A 20,582-nucleotide genomic window follows, 5' to 3' on the forward strand; every position below is an offset into this window, starting at 1 on the left:
AGCATGATCTGTCTTAATGAATGGAGAGGCAGTGCAAGTCCCGTGTCCTTCTACAACTTATTCTGTACCTAATTCTGTGAATTAGGCTTTTAGAGGGAAAACTACCCAATCGCCAAACAGTAGCTAAGTGCATGTCATTTCACAGCTGACTCTCTTGTCTCTTGCAGTTATTGGCACCGGGTTTGCTCTCCCCATTAGAAGGAAGTGTTCCTGCAGTGGAGCACCTGTTCTCTTTTCTCAGCACTTAGTATGATAAATACTTTCTGCCCCATAAACCAGGCCCGGTACCATTCATGTGGAGGGAGAAATCATCCTTGAAATTTCTACAAGTTCCCTCAGGCATTCTTTCTTCCCATTTCAGCCTCTATTAGGATTTATGGGGATATATTGAGATTATATTTTATATTGTGCTTGAGCTCTGCAGAATATTTTTTCGAACATTCTCATTTGAAGGGGTAGAATGAAGGATGTTGCATTCATACCACTTGTTTTAAGTTGTTCTTATCTTCGATCAAAGAAGGTGGAAGTGAGAAGTGTACCTGAATTGGTGTTAGGGAAAGAGTGGTCAAGGAGAACCCTGTTGTTAGAGTTTCTATCTGTAGAGTATTCTTTAAGATTCAGCTCACGTCCGTATGCATTCCATCACCTTGCCTTCACGGAAAAGCTATGATTTCAATGGGGCATTCATTCAGCCATTCATTTATTCAGCTAACGTTTATTGAGCATCTGCTTTATGCCATGTATTATTCTGGCAGTGAAAGTACAGCTGTGATCAAAACAGGTAAGGTTCTTGGTCCAATAGAGACCGAGGAAAATCAGTAAACAAATCAATAAAATAAGGTAATTTCAGAGAGCGAAAAGCACTGCGAAGACAAAGTAAGGCAGTATGGTAATGATGAGGGGTTGGATACTTAGAAAGGGTGATCCAGGAAGGTCACTCTACGGAGGTGATATTGGAGTTGAGGTGTGAGAGAGGAGAGGGAGTCAGCTAGATGAATCCCTAGGAATGGAGAGTTCAAGGCAGAGGAAACAGTAAAAGCGAATCCTAGAAAAGATAAATAAGGTTTTACCACAAGAGAACAGCAAAGCTAGAGCTACATAGCTCTGTTTTTAACAAGCTTATGTTATTTCAGACGGCCTGGATTTCTACAACTTTCAATTTATTTCTTATGTACTTGAAGGAATTATTGTGCATAATACTCACTACCACAAATGCTAGGATATATATTCTTAGAATGAAGTCCTCAGAGATTACATGCTTGGTTTCACTGGAGATATTAGCATCATCCATTGATGACTGCAGAAAATTCTAGGGTCTTTTTAGTAGTCCTTGATTTTTAGAAAATGTCAATAGTGTTTTCATTTGCTTTTGAATTCATCTTTTTTTAGAGTGATCATCATGTTTTAGTAATATCAAATTATCACTAGAGTATAAAAGTATTATAGCAATTACACTAATGTCCCGTCAAGATTTCCCAAGGAAAGTGGCAATCAGCACTAACAGCAAAAGAAGTCAGCCTCATCTTTCTTTTTCTATCCTATCCTTTCCCTATTTTAATGAATCCACTCCATTTTGTTCTCTTTTATTGTCATCAATAAACTTAAAGCAATCACAAATTAAACACATCTGAAATGGCTTTTTACCATTGATAAATGGGTAAAAGAGGCTTTACTGGAATGGTTTCATTTTTAAAATCAGAATTATTCCATTTCCTTTCAGATAATGAGGTTCTTTTGGTACAACATTAGCCATAAAAGACTTAACATTCAAGTATATTGTGTTTCCTTTATCTCATTTCTGGTCCCTTCCTTCCCCATTTCTTTCTCCACCTGAAGGATCTCAAACTTGAACCACAGGAAGAAGAAGTTATTGAAGGGAATACTAAATCTGTAAGTACTTTTTTCTAGGTCAAAATGTCAGAAATATGTACTTTGAAAACATCATTTAATTTCTTCAACATTAGTTACTATCTCAGTGAAAATTTGAAAAAGTAGTACATAGGCATATTTTATTTTGCATGGCTAAGTAGTATTGAAATTGTGATTTGTGGAAACCTAAATTTACAGGGTTTTTATGTAAGTACTTAGCATGTGATATGTGCAAAATGAGAATTTTATGCATATGTAAACCAATGAGTTATTGAATAATTGAATGAATGTGACTGGCAGAGAAGGGCAACATTCAAATTATATCAAGAACAACATTTTGTCAACCCTACAAGCCTGAGTGCTACACCTGAGCTGAAACTTGATGCTATTCAGTATCGTATCTCCAGCTTTTATCCTAGGGCCAGGCTCATTGTAAGTGCTCAGAAGTCATTTTTTTTTTCCAGAAAAAAAAAATTGATGTTTAGAGAAAAAGGAACATTTACGTTCCTAGGGAAAAGATGTCCATCCAGAGTTGGGGCAACTTACAGAGACTGAGAGAGAATGGACAAAGTGATGCTAATAGGCGCTAAAGACACAATAAAAAGAACTTTATGAATAAGTTAACTAATTGAAAACACATATCATGATTTGTTATTTTACTTTGAGGCAAATATTTGTAACACATTCTGTTGGGGGAAAGTGGATCTTTGCATTCACATTTAGTGGAAATTTGGATTTTAAAATCTTGGCAACCCACAGAAAATCACTTTTTTCCTAATACCTTAAATGTATATTGTATAGATCGTCTAGGATCCATCACATTTACCTGAGACAAAGATAGGAAAACCTTTCATCTCTGTGCCAGGCACTTACTCCACAGGCACTGCCCATGTGATAGAAGGCGAGGCTCCCCTTTCGGCTCCTGCCCATCTGTCCAGACTCAAAGCACAGAGAGTCTTCAAAGGGGAAGCCGTAGAGGGTTCTGAGAAAAGCTTAATAATGGTGTTATGATTAGAATCCTATGGCTATGGCCATTTTGCCCAAAGGTAACCTATATTTCACTACATGTTCAGTGCTTCTGTTCCTCCAAAGATGGGATGCAGTCTGTATTAATTCGTCAGGCACCCAGAATTCTAAATGGGTAGGTTTTGGTGGGAAGCAAATCTTTTTTGAGAAGGAGAGAAGGCTGTCATCGAGTGCACATACTAGGAATACTCTTCCTAACAGTCCCTTAGGCACAGGATGGTGACCTTGCGATCTTGCATCTCTAGCATCAATTAGATTTGCATGTAGGGAAAACTACACTCCAGTCAAGAAAACTGAACATAATATTTCTAATGTTGAGAGAGACCATCGTCTATTCTTACATAATTTCCTAACGTGAGACTACTCTCTCTCACTAAGTGGGAGAAAAAAATCATCTAAGGACTATTGATGGAGGGTGACAGACTGTTCCATTCTCTGGTCCCTGACAGGAGAGAGGCCAACGTCAATTTTAGAATATTTATCAACCCACATAGCATTAGTAGTTCAATAGTGCATAGAAGTACTTAACAAAATAGGATTGGGCAAGGTGCTTCAGTAGTCAATATTATTGAAAAGCAGGGAAGGATATTCCTTAACTATTTTCAACCACATGTAAAGGTAAAATAATTACGGTCTTTGGGAATACACATATAGTATAGTAATGATTTGAGTAAGTTTGTTTTTCTCAAAGATACCAATAAGCTATTTGTCATTAAAAGTTGTACTTTATCATTAGTGGCAATAAGGCCTCACCATCGATTCTTATAAAACCTCCCCGATTCAGAGTGACTAAAACAGATCTCCACTGTTCACAGCCAGCACCCAGCATCGCATGCTCCTCTGGGCTCAGTGATTTCTCTTGGTGTCCAAAACCAGTTTTAATCTTCTTTGACTAGAGAGGTGATTTTCCTTTTCCATTAGTGAATACATGAGAACCTTGAAAAATAAATTCCATACCAGAAAGCAAAGAATATATGGTTATGATAGATTTTATTTCTTAAAAGCTAGTCTTTACTGAGCCTTTGCTATGTGCTGAGTATTGTGCCAAACAACACAATCTGTAATTCACTCCATCCTCATCAGAACCATATGAAGTGGAGCCATCATTAACCCCGCTCTGCAGATGGAAAATTAAGGTGTGGAAGGATTTCGATACCCTAGCCAGACACCAGCAGTTCTCCGCTAGACCTGCACCCCACACTGTGTCATAGTCCCACTCCAGTGTTTGGTGCATCTCTGGACACTAAAGTGGAGTTGTTCTTTGCCAGTGAGGTTGTGAGCTGACAGATGACTCATTTTCATGAGATTTCCTACCCTTAAAGCAGAACAGTAGTATCTGGTAGGCTTATTTAAGCGCAAAGCCAAAGTCCCAAACCCTACTAGCTGCCATATCTAGTTTTCTGGAACGTGAATCATTACATAATGATGAGTCTAGGATATGATTTCTTCTTTTTTTGGGGGGGGGTCCTTTTTTTTTTCCTCAGTGAGCAGAGTATGAGAAGTAATGTCTATTGAGTATCTATCCTGGGCAAAATTTTTACATACACTATTCCATTTAATCTTCCCCCAAACTCTGTGATATAAGTACCACTGTTCCAATTTCATTTGGTGACTTAGGATGAAAAGATGAAGTAACTGGTTCAAGGCCTCATAGCTAGTAAAAGTGAAGCTAAGTTTTTTTTTTTTTAAACATGTACTCTTTGCTCTTAAAGGGGAAAGGAAAGAGGACAAGATGATGGAGGTAGATGAAAGAAAATGATGCAGGGCTCTGGAGTTAGCGGGACCACCTCAAATCCTTTCCCGGAACGAATAGTGCATAAATAACATTTATTTAAAGAGCTTTTAAGAATGGTCACTGGCTAAAAGCAAAAGCAGCTTTGCTTGTTTGTGCCATGAATAACCCTATCACCAGCTATGTGTCAGGCCCTAGGGGAGGGCCGGAGATAAAGTGGTGAATATTACAGGCGCTACAAGACAGACCAGAAGGACCTGCAGTGATTCAACGATGATCTACAGTACACTGTGATGAGGATTATTATAGAAAAGTATAGATTTGCACAGCAAGGGAACACAACCCTAATTTAGGAGGCCAGGGAATGCTTCAAGAATGACATAGTATTTAAGGTGAAGTCAAAAAGAATAAATAGGAGTTTGAAAAAATATTTACGTATCTCATAACATTGAATTTTTCAAATGTTGCACTAAAACAACAACACTAAGGGGCTGTGTAGGAAGATCAAAATGTTCCAAATGATTTGTTACAAGCATGTTATAAAGATCGCAACCTTCAGAATTCATAATTTTACTCTTGTTATAATAGAATAGGAAACATACATCAGAGATAAACCCAGATCTAAGATCTAAGATCCAAGATTGTGACTTTATGACTCATGGAAAATGTGGGGGTAATTTATTGTCTTCTAGCTGTCCAGTACTAGGCAGGGAGTATGAATCACTGAAAGGTCAATATAGTTTTTGAAGGGAATCCATCCAGACCACATCCAGACCACATCCAGACCACACATCCTGGATCTAGCCAGGTGTATTTACCCAACCAAATCCTTTCTGCTTGGTGCCATGGTATGCCTTGCACGGCACTTCTTATCAAACAACTATTAGAAAAAGATGATGATTTCCTAGATATTTCTATATTCAAAAGGGTTCTTTTTGGAGTCAGTATAATTTTAAACAAGGTTTGATCCCATTCTGGTGTTTTTCAAAAGCTGTAACTTTTCTTGAGCACATTATTGTTGTTTATACCAGAATAGCTTATGCAGGAGGAGTTTACAAATCTAATATACTTTTCTGCCTTTCTACCCTCATAAAGTCTGTGAATAATAATATTTTTGAAGTAAATTAATCCTGCCATACAATATCATGTGTATTGGGAGTTATTGCCACCAAATATGTCAGGAACTATTAAAACATAGTTTTGCTTTGCAATAGCTATTATAAGATTGAACAAGAGCACACAAGAAAGGCTGTTATTCTGAAGACATGCTTGGAACACAATTGTAAATGTAGTAAATAGAGCTAGAAAACATGAAACAAATTAGTTGCATTTAAAATATTTCTGTGTCCAGAGATGTAAAAAGCTGAAATTTCTCAAAACAAAAAACAAAAACAAAAACAATTCGAAGGTGGATGCAGCTAACCTGATGTGACTAGCAAAAACTATTCTGTAAATATTCCACCATAATTCCATCATAACAAAATAACATTGAGTAAATAATAAAGGGTTCACTACCCTTTCTAAAGCAGAGAAACAAAAATGCTCTGGGCTGGCCATTCACACCAGATTTCAGTAAGGATCTCAGACTGTGTATTTGACATAAGGGATACACAGAAATGTCATGAAGATATTAGGACTCCTCTACCAAAGCAAGTTATAAGGCTGGCCCAGATCCAAGGGAAAGGGAAATCAGATCTATGTTTTGATAGAAGAAGCTAAAAAGTCACATTTCAAAGGGCATGCCTTCAGGAAGTAGTGAAGGATTCTATTCATGTTTGCAATTTAGATCACATAAGACTTGTCTTCAGACTAAAAGAATTTCGGTGGAATAGGTAGATATATTTATATATCTCACTAGGAAAGCCCATGAGAAATCATCTGAGTCATTGTTAATCACAAATACATGATCAAGAAGTCTCTGTAGATTTCTGCCAAAAGAACATGTCCACAGTTATTTTAGCAGAGATTAACTTAAACTCTTCGTTACTGATACTAAAGCCAGGTCCTGGGAGAGTGGTACAGGAGGCTGATTGTTCATTACATAATCTTAGGAGATAGTTATAGGCTCATATCTACTGATTCTTGATCTCTGATCCTAAAGGGAAATAAAACAAAGCTCAATTAAAATTACCGAACTCACTAAGGTGACTGGGCTGTGGAAACAAATAGACCCAAATGGAAAATGATTCCAATATAATAAAAGTTTTTTCCTTGCCCAGTAAAACAGTCCACACAATGATTCAGGGACACAAGCTCCTCTCAAATATGGCTCTGCATTCCTAAGGCAGGTCATTCTATCAACAGAAAAGGGGACGAGAACGTGGAGGGGGTTCACATCCCTCTTGAAAGTCTTGGCCCGAAAGCAATACACAGCACTTCTGCTCGTATTCTATTGGTGAAAACCCATCAGTTGGTTGTACCTAACTGTAAAGGATGATGGACTATGTACTCTAACTCTACCTAGAAAGAAGAGGAAATGGATTTGGGGGGAATAGTTTGGAGTTTCTGCCACAGTGAGCCTTCTGATCATCAAATATTCTTTTCACATATATAGAACACATAGACCCCTTCACAAGGGAGACCACCCTAAGTCTCCTCCAGTTACTGCTTCTAGCTCAAAGTCTGGCATTCCTAGGTGATGATCAGTCCTCCCTGTAAGATCAAGATGTAGTCCCTTGCGGTCTGACACATTTATGAATAAAAAAGTAAGTTATATCCCCTCGCTACAACCCCCAAACACAGATAAAATATACAATGATAAAACTGGGCCAGGAGAAATGTCATGAAAACTGTAATTCAGGAAAGGCACGGATAGGAAGCATACAGCATTCACTGGTTCATTGCAACAGTGAATTCATGCTGGGAAGATATTTGTCAGTGAAGGAAGTTCTGTGATTAGACACTGGATCTCCATTCTGGGAGGAACTCTGTTTCCATTGTTGTTGTTTTGAGACTTTCTTTTTGGTTCATTTACCTCCATGACCACATCAGGAACAGCTCATCAGAGAGTATTGCCCTTTTTAGGGGTTATATGGTATTGATAGCCTGCTTCCTGTTCATGTGAGTTTGGAGGCCCAAATATTACCTTAAGGCTTACGCAATCAAAGGATTTTGAGACTGGGATAAAGATTTATTTGACGGGGCGCCTGGGTGGCTCAGTCGTTAAGCGTCTGCCTTCGGCTCAGGTCGTGATTCCAGGGTCCTGGGATCGAGCCCCGCATCGGGCTCTCTGCTCCGCAGGAAGCCTGCTTCTCCCTCTCCCTCTCCCTCTGCTTGTGTTCCCTCTCTCGCTGTCTCTCTCTGTCAAATAAATAAATAAAATCTAAAAAAAAAAAAGATTTATTTGACAATACACTTCTTTCAAGAATTTAGTAGACTTGTGGTCAGTTTACATATAGGCAGTTTCATGTGCTAGTATCAATACCTAAAATTATAACATAGACATAGTTTTCAAACCTTGTTGATTTCTTGGGGCACCTGGGTGGCTCAGTTAGTAAGTGTCTGCCTTTGGCTCAGGTCATGATCCCAGGGTCCTGGGATCGAACCCTGCGTTGGGCTCCCTGCTCAGTGGGGAGCCTGCTTCTCCCTCTCTTCCCCACTCCTGCGCTCTGTCGCTATCTCTGTCTCTCTCAAATAAATAAAATCTTTATTAAAAAAACACAAAACAACATTGTTAATTTATTTACTAAGCCTTATGAAGGTAAGGATTCTATCTTGATTCGTCACTGTATACCCAGAACCCAGCACCTAGCATTTAGCTGTAGAAAAACAAAGTAGGAACAATTATTGAATATATAAAGTGTCTAATATGATAGCTATGATATAACTGGTCTCGAACAATGGTAGCTATTAACATGAAGTGAGAAGCTCATTGGAGAGGAGACAGCAAACCACGGGTTTACTTCTGGCTCTACCACTCTATAGCTGGGTAATATTGTGCAAGTTATTTTCCTCATATTCTAAATTGTCCTTACATTGTTGTTGTTTTGCACTTTTATAATTCACTCCCAATCCTTACTTTTTTTTTTTTTTGCACTTCTATGATTCATTCCTAACTCTTGATGAAGGAAAGGCACAATTTTGAGATCAAAGTGCCATGAGAAGCCCGTAGGCAGATCTATAGGGAAATCTTCAAACTACAAGTGCTATAAACATAATAGGATTTGTTACAAGAAGCAGTTGCCATCCAGCCCAGTGTGACCCATTAAAACATAGGCTCCATCTGATGCAGGAGATTTTGAGCAGGGCCTGTGGTATGTGGTCGGTGGTTAATGTACCTTTGGAAATGCAGCATTGAACACACATATTTTGAAATTTGGTTGTTTGTAATGATGCACACGTCTAATATCACAAAATATTTAAGGTGAAGCTGGAGCTGTCCAGGTGTAGAGTAAGACCACTCTTTCAAAATGACTGTAGGCTGGTCATCCCAGCCCTGGCTGCACATTAGGGTAACTTTGCGGGGGGCGGGGGGTGGGCCTGTATAAATACTGTGCTTGGACCCCACTTCCAGAGATTCTGATGTAAGTGCAATTTTGAAACCTCCTCAGTGCTTCTAATTGAGAACCACTGCTTTTGAAAGGGAAGATATCATCGGGAGACACTGTCTTTAGCACCTGCTACTAGAGGCGAGAAAGGTATCCTGCCTGCATTACAGCTTGTATAGATCGTATTACTTGGATTAGTCATGGCCTTCCTTTTGGTCATATTTCTAGATGAGAATTGTTTGCTTCATGAGGAGGGGAGGGATGGGCTGCAGGGGGTCAGCCAAAGCGAGGCTCCATGACAGCCAGGCTGTAACACTTGCCTATTCCTTGGCAGCACATCATGCTTGTCCAGCGTCAAATGTCTGTGATAGAAGAGGACTTGGAAGAGTTCCAGCTTGCTCTGAAGCACTATGTGGAGAGCGCTTCCTCCCAGAGTGGATGTTTGCGGTAAGCGCTCCTGCACGGTCCTTAGATGAAGGCGGGGTCTGGAAGACAGACAGTTGAGAATCCTCATGTGTTTGTTGATTATTCCAGTCCTCTGGGTGATGCATTTTGCAGGCTTTCACTGGGTATTTTCTCTTTTATCCTTGACGCTGTGTGGATTTGATCACTGGGGACACCAAGGGAAATAAAATGGTGAGAACAGTTTGAAGAGGGGAGTTTCATATCAACTGGCATCTCCCCTTTTGCATCCAGGCAGGCCCACACTGATTTAAAATCATCTCTGATAGATGAGCCCCAACTCCAGTGCGTCTAGCTCTGCTCCCTTGGTGGCATGCCCTGTAGCCGAATACTCATTTCAGCCATTATGAAATTGCACAATGTCTGAAGTCTTGATTGCAGACCTTGGTCATAAAAATAAATAAACAAAAAACTCTTTCCATAGCCACCCCAGGTCAGGCTTCAATTATCTTAGGCTACTAAAAATTATGAACTATTCCTCATTTTCAGTTTCTCCACTCCAAGTGGTCCAATAAACAGTTACTAGAATAATTTTACAGAAACCATTATAGAGTTCTCTTCATCAGGAACTGCAGTAACTCTGAGTGTCTTAAGCAAATGCTAGATATTTCTTTGACCTTACGTTTATCCTACTCGAAAGTGCACAGCACTGCTACCATTGGTTCTCTTTACCTGAGCGTCAGCAGCACCCAGCTGCACATTGTCTTTTCAGCATAACCTGGGCCTTAGACCTGGGCACTCTCCTCCCCAAAAATGTATGCCCAGCTGGTAGGTTTCTGCCAAGCGCATGTTCTGCCTCAAGTTCAAAGCCCAGCCCCAAACTCACCTGCTTCTGGAAAGCTACAACCAAATCTATCCCTACCTTGGGGTTTGTTTAAACTGTATTTCATAATGCTCTTCGAATATCGCTTTAGCACATGTATGCATATGTGTGTGTGCATACACACACACACACACACACACAGAAATGCATACTTTATGTCTTTGAGTGCTTTGGTGTTACTCCCGGTAATTATATTGTACTTATATTCCAGCAGAATAGCTCCCCAGTTAAGAAGTCTGGCTCTGGAGTTAAACATGGGATTGTATTCGTTTTGTGATTTAGGGAAAGATCCTTACAGGCTCCAAGCCTCAGTTCCTCATCAAGATGGCTGTGGGGATTAACTGAGTGTTCGGCACCCCGAGGCCCAGAAAACATGAGAGGGGGTTACGATCCCTTCATCATCGGGCTGGCTGACCTCTGACCCACTTTAGAGTTGCAGGTGACTTGCTCAGTGTTGTTACAGTCTGACCACTCACAATCTTCCCATCATGCCTTTGTGAATGCTGAGTTTGCTTTGTTGTTGTTATTCTTCACAACAAACTCAGAACGGCTCAAATCGAAACCATTTTAGTCCTTTTAGTTCAGTGACGTAGGGATCTGCCAAAGTGTGAGTATATGTAGTTTTAAAAGCCTACTCATCTGAAACTGAAATTGAATGATTGGAAAATGCAAAAAGAGTGTGCATGTGTGAGTGTGTGTATACACCATCCACAGCAGGAATTGCAGAAAATAGAGCACAGAACTAACCAAAGAAGTGGGGACATAAGGAAGATAAAGTCTGGTTTGGTGTATCATGATCTCCAGGAATGGATTACACTTTTTACATTTATAAATAGGGCACACAGTTTGATTATTTCTTAAGGTTCAGAGATAGTGCTTTAATGTGTGCCGGGAAAAGGGCCCGAAGCTCCGCGGCCAGGCCCGGGGTGATGGCGTGATGGAAGCAGCAGTGGGGAGAGCAGCTGAGGAGACAGATCTGTGCTACCGGATTGTTCTCTCAGCAGCCACGGAAAATTGCTCCCTGGGCTCCAGCTGTGAAGTACAGGGAGGGAGAGAATCCTCTTCCAGTGAGATAAATTGAGACTCTCAGTCTCTCCTTTTCCTTTGCAAGACTGGTTTGTTTTTTAAGGACTCTTCATTCACTGCTTGCTGATTTTTCAACTGATTTCTTTCTTGTTAGAATTATCAAAAAGTAGACTTTATCAGATGGAATGAGCATCAGAGAATGAGTCCACATGGCTGGAAACCATGTGAAACACCCATTATGCTGGCCTGCCTGTCTAAATTCAGTTCATCAAATCCAGTTTTCTTCTCTCTCAATTGATGAGCAATCGAATGGGCCATTCATGTTGTTAGTCATGCACTATCGCCTTGTGCTTGGCTGATGAAATAAAACTCAGAAGGATCAGTTTTGCAGTTTCTTCGCCTCCCCTAGTGTCAGGCTAGCTTCACCATAGCTAGACAGGAAATGCTGCCATAAAACAAAGTAGAAATTAAGGATGTATGACTAGGCAGTTAGTATCCATTTTCTTATTTGATCTTCACTGCAATCATCTGAAGTGTGTATCACATCTGCTGAAGGAGGGAATAAGCTCAGATGCATAAAACATCTTGCCCCAGCGTGTCTGACCCCAAAACCCACATTTAATCCTTCTTGCCAGTAGTTGGTCCTCCTTGAATTAAAGTTTTCTGGACTTTCTGTGGTTAACCAGGGGTAGAATGGACAAGATTCCTCCTGTTCCAATTATAAGGTCAGGCAACTGAATTAGAGAGGCTTTTGCCCTGAAGGTATTTGACCACCAGACTCAGAGGTTTAGAGGCTGACTGAGTCCTTGTCAGAGTATTCACCAATTGAGTTTCAAAATAAGTTGTTAGTGGAAGAGCCAAGTAAATTGTGTGACCCATTTCTCACATACACACATACATACACAAACACTGATGATCTTTTTGCTTATTGATTTTAAAGATTTTTTTGAGAAAGAGAGAGCAAGTGGGGGTAGGGGCAGAGGGAGAGAATCTTCAGGTAGACTCTCTGCTGAGCATGGAGCCTACGTGGGGCTCAATCTCATGACCCAACCCGTGAGATCATGACCTGAGCTGAAAACAAGAGTCGGACGCTTAACTGACTGAGCCAGCCAGGTGCCCCTCGTTTTGCTTATTTTGTAGTCATGACAGCTTATTAATCCCTGTGGGGAGGTACCAATTGAATATATGTGATATACACAGTATATTCTTAGAACCATGCTTGATGCCAGAAAAAGCGAGAAAAGGTTCTGCTTTCAAGGATCTTAGAATCCAGTTGGGAAAATGGGTTACTTATTCATAGCCTACAATTTCACAACTGTTAAATAGAATAAAATGATTTCGGAAGTCACTCTTAGATACGAATTCTAGAATTCGTATGTGTCCTAAACTCTATGTCTCTATGTCAAGGGCCTAGGGAACATGAATGTAGAATTATAAGACTTGACCCAAATGGAACATAAAAAAAAAAAAAAAAAAAAGACTTGACCCTGAGACTTTACCATGGCCAAAGAAAGATCTTTAAGAACAAATGATACCCTGTGGCATATTGACCATGAATAAGTTATCAGCATTTTTATGCAGGTGAAATAAATTGGTGGCTGGAGCTTGGTGTGGAGAAATGGGGCCTGTTGTGCCTTTTCTCCAGTGGCTAGGTTCTATGAGTTAAAGTAGGGCATGAGAGGAAAGGAGGAAGCCAAGAGGGAGAGCGTCTTGTGTAACTTCTCTTCGACCCCAGCTGTTCCTGAGCCACATCCTTTCCCCCTGGAAGCTATTTCACTGCCTTTTTCCAGCTGCTGGGAATATTTAAAGTTTCCTAGAGCTCAGGGCTGAAGCTCTTAGTGACTACATCCAGGGACAGCTTAGCCAAAGAATTCTGGCTTCTGCCATTGAGAGGTAAGTGTCACAGGAAGCCTAAACACAACAAGGAGGAAGACTGAAGCACATTAGCAACAGCTCAGAAATGTTCTATGTAATTCTAAGTTTGTAGATAATTGAAAGCTAATCATTCAAGTCCTCAGCCTTTTCAACAGAAATATTGTGGACAGAATCTTTTCATAATTAACCTTAGTGTCATCATTTCATACATATCATCTGTATTGTACAGTCTTAAATAGCAATGTCCTTAAATGTCATTGCTATGTATCGATCAGTTTCACTCTTAACTGAAAGCACCCAGTCTGTAGAACATTTCTTTTTTTTAAAATTTTTTGTTTTTATGTTAATCACCATACATTACATCATTAGTTTTTGATGTAGTGTTCCATGATTCATTGTTTGCGTATAACACCCAGTGCTCCATGCAGAACGTGCCCTCTTTAATACCCATCACCAGGCTAACCCATCCTCCCACCCCACTCCCCTCTAGAACCCTCAGTTTGTTTTTCAGAATCCATCATCTCTCATGGTTCATCTCCCCCTCCGATTTCCCCCCCTTCATTCTTCCCCTCCTGCTATCTTCTTCTTCTTTTTTTTTTTCTTAACATATATTGCATTATTTGTTTCAAAGGTACAGATCTGTGATTCAACAGTCTTGCACAATTCACAGCGTTCACCATAGCACATACCCTCCCCAATGTCTATCACCCAGCCACCCCATCCCTCCGACCACACCCCCCACTCCAGCAACCCTCAGTTTGTTTCCTGAGATTAAGAATTCCTCATATCAGTGAGGTCATATGATACATGTCTTTCTCTGAGTGACTTATTTTGCTCAGCATAACACCCTCCAGTTCCATCCATGTCATTGCAAATGGAAAGATTTCATTCCTTTTCATGGCTGTATAATATTCCATTGTATATATATACCACTTCTTCTTTATCCATTCATCTGTCAATGGACATCTTGGCTCTTTCCACAGTTTGGCTATTGTGGACATTGCTGCTATAAACACTGGGGTGCACGTACCACTTCAGATCCCTACATTTGTATCTTTGGGGTAAATACCCAGTGGTGCAATTGCTGGATCGTAGGGTAGCTCTATTTTCAACTTTTTGAGGAACCTACATACTGTTTTCCAGAGTGGTTGCACCAGCTTGCATTCCCACCAACAGTGTAGGAGGGTTCCCCTTTCTCCGCATCCCCGCCAACATCTGTCGTTTTCTGACTTGTTAATTTTAGCCATTCTGACTGGTGTGAGGTGGTATCTCATTGAGGTTTTGATTTGGATTTCCCTAATACCGAGCAATGTTGAGCACTTTTTCATGTGTCTGTTGGCCATGTGGATGTCTTCTTTGGAAAAATGTCTGTTCATTTCTCCTGCCCATTTCTTGATTGGATTATTTGTTCTTTGGGTGTTGAGTTTGATAAGTTCTTTATAGATATTGGATACTAGCCCTTTATCTGATATGTCATTTGCAAATAGCTTCTCCCATCTGTCGGTTGTCTTTTGGTTTTGTTGACTGTTTCTTTTGCTTTGCAAAAGCTTTTTATCTTGATGAAGTCCCAATAGTTCATTTTTGCCCTTGCTTCCCTTGCCTTCAGCGATGTTTCTAGGAAGAAGTTGCTGTGGCTGAGGTGGAAGAGGTTGCTGCCTGTGTTCACTTTAGGATTTTCATGGACTCCTGTCTCACATTTAGGTCTTTCAATCATTTGGAGTCTATTTTTGCGTGTGGTGTAAGAAAATGGTGCAGTTTCATTCTTCTGCATGTGGCTGTCCAGTTTTCCCAGCACCATTTGTTGAAGAGACTGTCTTTTTTCCATTGGACATTCTTTCCTGCTTTGTCGAAGATTAGTTGACCATAGAGTTGAGGGTCCATTTCTGGGCTCCCTATTCTGTTCCATTGATCTATGTGTCTGTTTTTGTGCCTGTACCATACTGTCTTGATGATGACAGCTTTGTAATAGAGCTGGAAGTCCGGAATTGTGATGCCGCCAGCTTTGCTTTTGTTTTTCAACATTCCTCTGGCTATTCGGGGTCCTTTCTGGTTCCATACAAATTTTAGGATTATTTGTTCCATTTCTTTGAAAAAAGTGGATGGTATTTTATTGGGGATTGCATTGAATGTGTAGATTGCTCTAGGTAGCATTGACATTTTCACAGTATTTGTTCTTCCAATCCAGGAGCATGGAACATTTTTCCATTTCTTTGTGTCTTCCTCAATTGCTTTCATGAGTATTTTATAGTTTTCTGAGTACAGATTCTTTGCCTCTTTGGTTAGATTTATTCCTAGGTATCTTATGGTTTTGGGTGCAATTGTAAATGGGATCGACTCCTTAATTTCTCTTTCTTCTGTCTTGTTGTTGGTGTATAGGAATACCACTGATTTCTGTGCATTGACTTTATATCCTGCCACTTTACTGAATTCCTGTATGAATTCTAGCAGTTTTGGGGTGAAGTATTTGGGTTTTCCACATAAAGTATCACATCATCTGCAAATGGTGAGGGTTTGACTTCTTCTTTGCCGATTTGGATGCCTTTGATTTCTTTTTGTTGTCTGATTGCTGTGGTTAGGACTTCTAATACTATGTTGAATAGCAGTGGTGATAGTGGACATCCCTGCCGCGTTCCTGACCTTAGGGGGAAAGCTCTCAGTTTTTCCCCATTGAGAATGATATTCGCTGTAGGTTTTTCATAGATGGCTTTTATGATATTGAGGTATGTACCCTCTATCCCTATACTCTGAAGAGTTTGATCAAGAAAGGATGCTGTACTTTGTCAAATGCTTTTTCTGCATCTGTTGAGAGGATCGTATGATTCTTGTTCTTTCTTTTGTTAATGTATTGTATCACGTTGATTGATTTGCAGATGTTGAACCAACCTTGCAGCCCAGGGATAAATCCCACTTGGTCGTTGTGAATAATCCTTTTAATGTACTGTTGGATCCTATTGGCTAGGATTTTGGTGAGAATTTTTGCACCCATGTTCATCAAGGATATTGGTCTGTCATTCTCCTTTTTGATGGGGTCTTTGTCTGGTTTTGGGATCAAGGTAATGGTGGCCTCATAAAACGAGTTTGGAAGTTTTCCTTCCATTTCTATTTTTTGGAACAGTTTCAGAAGAATAGGTATTAACTCTTCTTTAAATGTTTGGTAGAATTCCCCTGGGAAGCCATCTGGCCCTGGGCTCTTGTTTGTTGGGAGATTTTTGATGACTGCTTCAATTTCCTTAGTGGTTATAGGTCTGTTCAAGTTTTCTCTTTCTTCCTGGTTCAGTTTTGGTAGTCGATACATCTCTAGGAATGCATCCATTTCTTCCAGGTTATCTAATTTGCTGGCATAGAGTTGCTCATAATATGTTCTTATAATTGTTTGTATTTCTTTGGTGTTGGTTGTGATCTCTCCTCTTTCATTCATGATTTTGTTGATTTGGGTCATTTCTCTTTTCTTTTTGATAAGTCTGGCCAGGGGTTTATCTCTTTTCTTTTTGATAAGTCTGGCCAGTCTTGTTAGTTCTTTCAAAGAACCAGCTCCTATTTCGTTGATCTGTTCTACTGTTCTTTTGGTTTCTATTTCATTGATTTCTGCTCTGATCTTTAGTATTTCTCTTCTCCTGCTGGGTTTAAGCTTTATTTGCTGTTCTTTCTCCAGCTCCTTTAGGTGTAGGATTAGGTTGTGTATTTGAGACCTTTCTTGTTTCTTGAGAAAGGCTTGTATTGCTATATACCTTCCTCTTAGGACTGCCTTTGCTGCATCCCAAAGATTTTGAACAGCTGTGTTTTCATTTATTGGTTTCCATGAATTTTTTTAATTCTTCTTTAATTTCCTGGTTGACCCATTCATTCTTTAGTAGGATGCTCTTTAGCCTCCATGTATTTGAGTTCTTTCCGACTTTCCTCTTGTGATTGAGTTCTAGTTTCAAAGCATTGTGGTCTGAAAATAGGGAATGATCCCAATATTTTGGTACCGGTTGAGACCTGATTTGTGACCTAGGATGTGATCTATTCTGGAGAATGTTCCATGGGCACTAGAGAAGAATGTGTATTCCATTGCTTTGGGATGGAATGTTCTGAATATGTCTGTGAAGTCCATTTGGTCCAGTGTGTCATTTAAAGTCTTTATTTCTTTGTTGATCTTTTGCTTAGATGATCTGTCCATTTCAGTGAGGGGGGTGTTAAAGTCCCCCACTATTATTGTATTGTTGTCAATGTGTTTCTTTGCTTTTGTTATTAATTGGCTTATATAAATGGCCGCTCCCATGTTAGGGGCATAGGTATTTACAATTGTTAGATCTTCTCTTTGGATAGACCCTTTAAGTAGGATATAGTGTCCTTCCTCATCTCTTATTACAGTCTTTGGTTTAAAATCTAATTTGTCTGATATAAGGATTGCCACCCCAGCTTTCTTTTGGTGTCCATTAGCAGGGTAAATGGTTTTCCACCCCCTCACTTTCAATCTGGGGGTGTCTTTGGGTCTAAAATGAGTCTCTTGCAGACAGCATATCGATGGGTCTTGTTTTTTTATCGAATCGGATAGCCTGTGTCTTTTGATTGGGGCATTTAGCCCATTCATATTCAGGGTAACTATTGAAAGATATGAATTTAGTGCCATTGTATTGCCTGTAAGGGGACTGTTACTGAATATTGTCTGTGTTCCTTTCTGGTCTCTGTTACTTTTAGGCTCTCTCTTTGCTTAGAGGACCCCTTTCAATATTTCTTGTAGGGCTGGTTTCGTGTTTGCAAATTCCTTTAGTTTTTGTTTGTCCTGGAAGCTTTTTATCTCTCCTTCTATTTTCAATGACAGCCTAGCTGGATATAGTATTCTTGGCTGCATATTTTTCTCATTTAGTGCTCTGAATATATCCTGCCAGTCCTTTCTGGCCTGCCAGGTCTCTGTGGATAGGTCTGTTGCCAATCGAATGTTTCTACCATTGTAGGTTACATCTCTTCTCCCAATCTGCTTTCAGGATTTTCTCTTTGTCCTGAGACTTGTAAGTTTTACTATTAGATGTCGGGGTGTTGACCTATTTTTATTGATTTTTGAGAGGGGTTCTCTGTGCCTCCTGGATTTTGATGCCTGTTTCCTTCCCCAAATTAGGGAAGTTCTCTGCTATAATTTGCTCCAATATACCTTCTGCCCCTCTCTTTCTTTCTTTCTTTCTTCTGGGAATCCAATTATTCTAATGTTGTTTCGTCTTATGGTATCGCTTATCTCTCGAATTCTCTCCTCGTGATCCAGTAGTTGTTTATCTCTCTTTTTCTCAGCTTCTTTATTTTCCATCATTTGGTCTTCCATATCACTGATTTTCTCTTCTGCCTCATTTATCCCAGCAGTTAGCGCCCCCATTTTTGATTGCACCTCATTAATAGCCTTTTTGATTTCGACTTCGTTAGATTTTAGTTCTTTTATTTCTCCAGAAAGGGTTTCTGTAATAACTTCCATGCTTTTTTCAAGCCCAGCTAGTATCTTTAAAGTCATGATTCTGAACTCTAGATCCGACATCATACTAATGTCCGTATTGAGTAGGTCCCTGGCAGTCGGTACTACCTCTTGTTCTTTTTGTTGAGGTGATTTTTACCGTCTTGTCATTTTGTCCAGAGGAGAATAGGTGCATGAGAGAACAAAATGCTAACAGGGTAACAGCGTCCCCAGAAAATATACTCTAAACAAATCAGAAAAGACCTGAAGCTGGGGAAAAAGAAAGGGAAAGAAAGAAAAAAGAAAAAGAAAGAAAAGAAAAAGAAAGAGATAAAAACACAAAAACAGAACAAAAAAAAAAACGGAATATGATCAAATATGATCAGGCTGGTGCATAGATCAGTGCCACACACTAGATTTTGGGTGTATTTTGGTCTGTTAGAAGAAAGTGCCTCCCAAAATTTTAAAGAAAGAAAAACTTATATATGTACAAAAATAAGGGTTGATATGATGAAGGGATGGAATATGACTGTAAAGATGAAAATTATAAAAAATTTTATAAAAGGAATTGATAAGTTTTTTGAAAAAAGAAAGAAGAGGATTTTTTTTTAAAAAAGGAGAGAATGTGATCAGGCAGGAGAGTAGAACAAAACCATACACTAGAGATTTAGGGTATATTTTGATCTGTTAGAAGAAACTATGTCAAAATTTTAAGGAGAGAACAACTTATATATATATGCCAAAAATACGGGTAACTACTATGAAGGGATAGAATATGATGCTAAAAATGAAAAATAAAAATGTTTTTTAAAAAAGGGATTGATAAGATGTTGGTTGAAAAGGGGAAAAAGAAAAATTAAAAAAAAAAAGTTAAAAAAAAAATTAACTTTGGAAGACTAAAGAATCATGGTAAAAAAAAGCCGTGGATTCTATATGCAGTATTTCCCTAGCGCTGGAGTTCTGCCATTCTCATTGATCGGTAAACTTGGTCTTGGCTGGATGTTCTCACGGATCTTCTGGGGGAGGGGCCTATTGCCATGGTTCCCAAATGTCTTTGCTGGAGGCGGAATTGCCCCGCCCTTGCCGGTCAGGGCTAAGTAATCTGCTCGGGTTTGCTCCCGGAAGCTTTTGTTCCCTGCAAGCTTTCTGTACAGCTTTGGAGGCCGAGAGTGAAAATGGCGGCCTCCCTATCTCCACCCCAGAGGAGCCGAGAACTCAGGGCCTCACTCCTCAGCGAGCCCCCAGAGAAAAGCAGTCAATCACTCCCATCTCCCCGGTCCGGCCACACTCCATGCTCACCCGGCCTGTGACCTAGCATTTCTATCTCTGGCACCCGATCCCGTGTGGAGTTTCCAAACCCAGCAGATCCCTGCAGTGCACTCCTGCGCTGCTCCTCCTCGGGGAGGAAGGGGAGTCTCCCCAGATCCGCCGCTTGTTGGGTCCCTGCTGGAGGAGCAGTGGCCCGACTGTGCCGCGGATCACGGTTTATGGCAAACCCGAGCTGAGAGCCCGCGCCTCGGCTCCACATCTGCAGCCGGCTTCCCCGCTCAGATACCTGGGAGCTCTGCCGCACTCAGCACCCCCGGTCTTTCTGTGACCCCGAGGGTCCTGAGACCACACTGTCCCACAAGGGTTCCACCCCCTGCTTAGCCACTGGAGTGACATCCCTCAGCAGAACTGACTTCTAGAATTTCCGATTTTGTGCTCCACGGCTCTATCATTTGCCAGAAGTGGTTTACGGAGGCCCCCTCCCTTACCATCTAGCCTCCCAAATATCGCCTCAGATTCACTTCTCCGCATGTCCTACCTTCCAGAAAGTGGTCGCTTTTCTGTTCAGAGAGTTGTTGCTATTCTTTCCTTCGA

The 20,582-nt window shown here is 40.3% G+C and overlaps 1 protein-coding gene across 1 annotated transcript in view; it reads left to right on the plus strand.

Annotated features, from left to right (window-relative positions):
* The window catches only part of NECAB1 (N-terminal EF-hand calcium binding protein 1), a 192,317-nt gene that overhangs the window by 158,892 nt on the left and 12,843 nt on the right, over positions 1–20,582 (plus strand). Inside the window, exons 9-10 of the mRNA XM_044914252.1 lie at positions 1,837–1,890; positions 9,449–9,561. Coding sequence (XP_044770187.1) covers positions 1,837–1,890; positions 9,449–9,561 — 167 coding nt within the window. The remainder of the gene's footprint in view (positions 1–1,836; positions 1,891–9,448; positions 9,562–20,582) is intronic.

Source organism: Neomonachus schauinslandi, chromosome 4 (assembly GCF_002201575.2).
Source record: "Neomonachus schauinslandi chromosome 4, ASM220157v2, whole genome shotgun sequence".
NCBI lineage: Eukaryota > Metazoa > Chordata > Mammalia > Carnivora > Phocidae > Neomonachus > Neomonachus schauinslandi.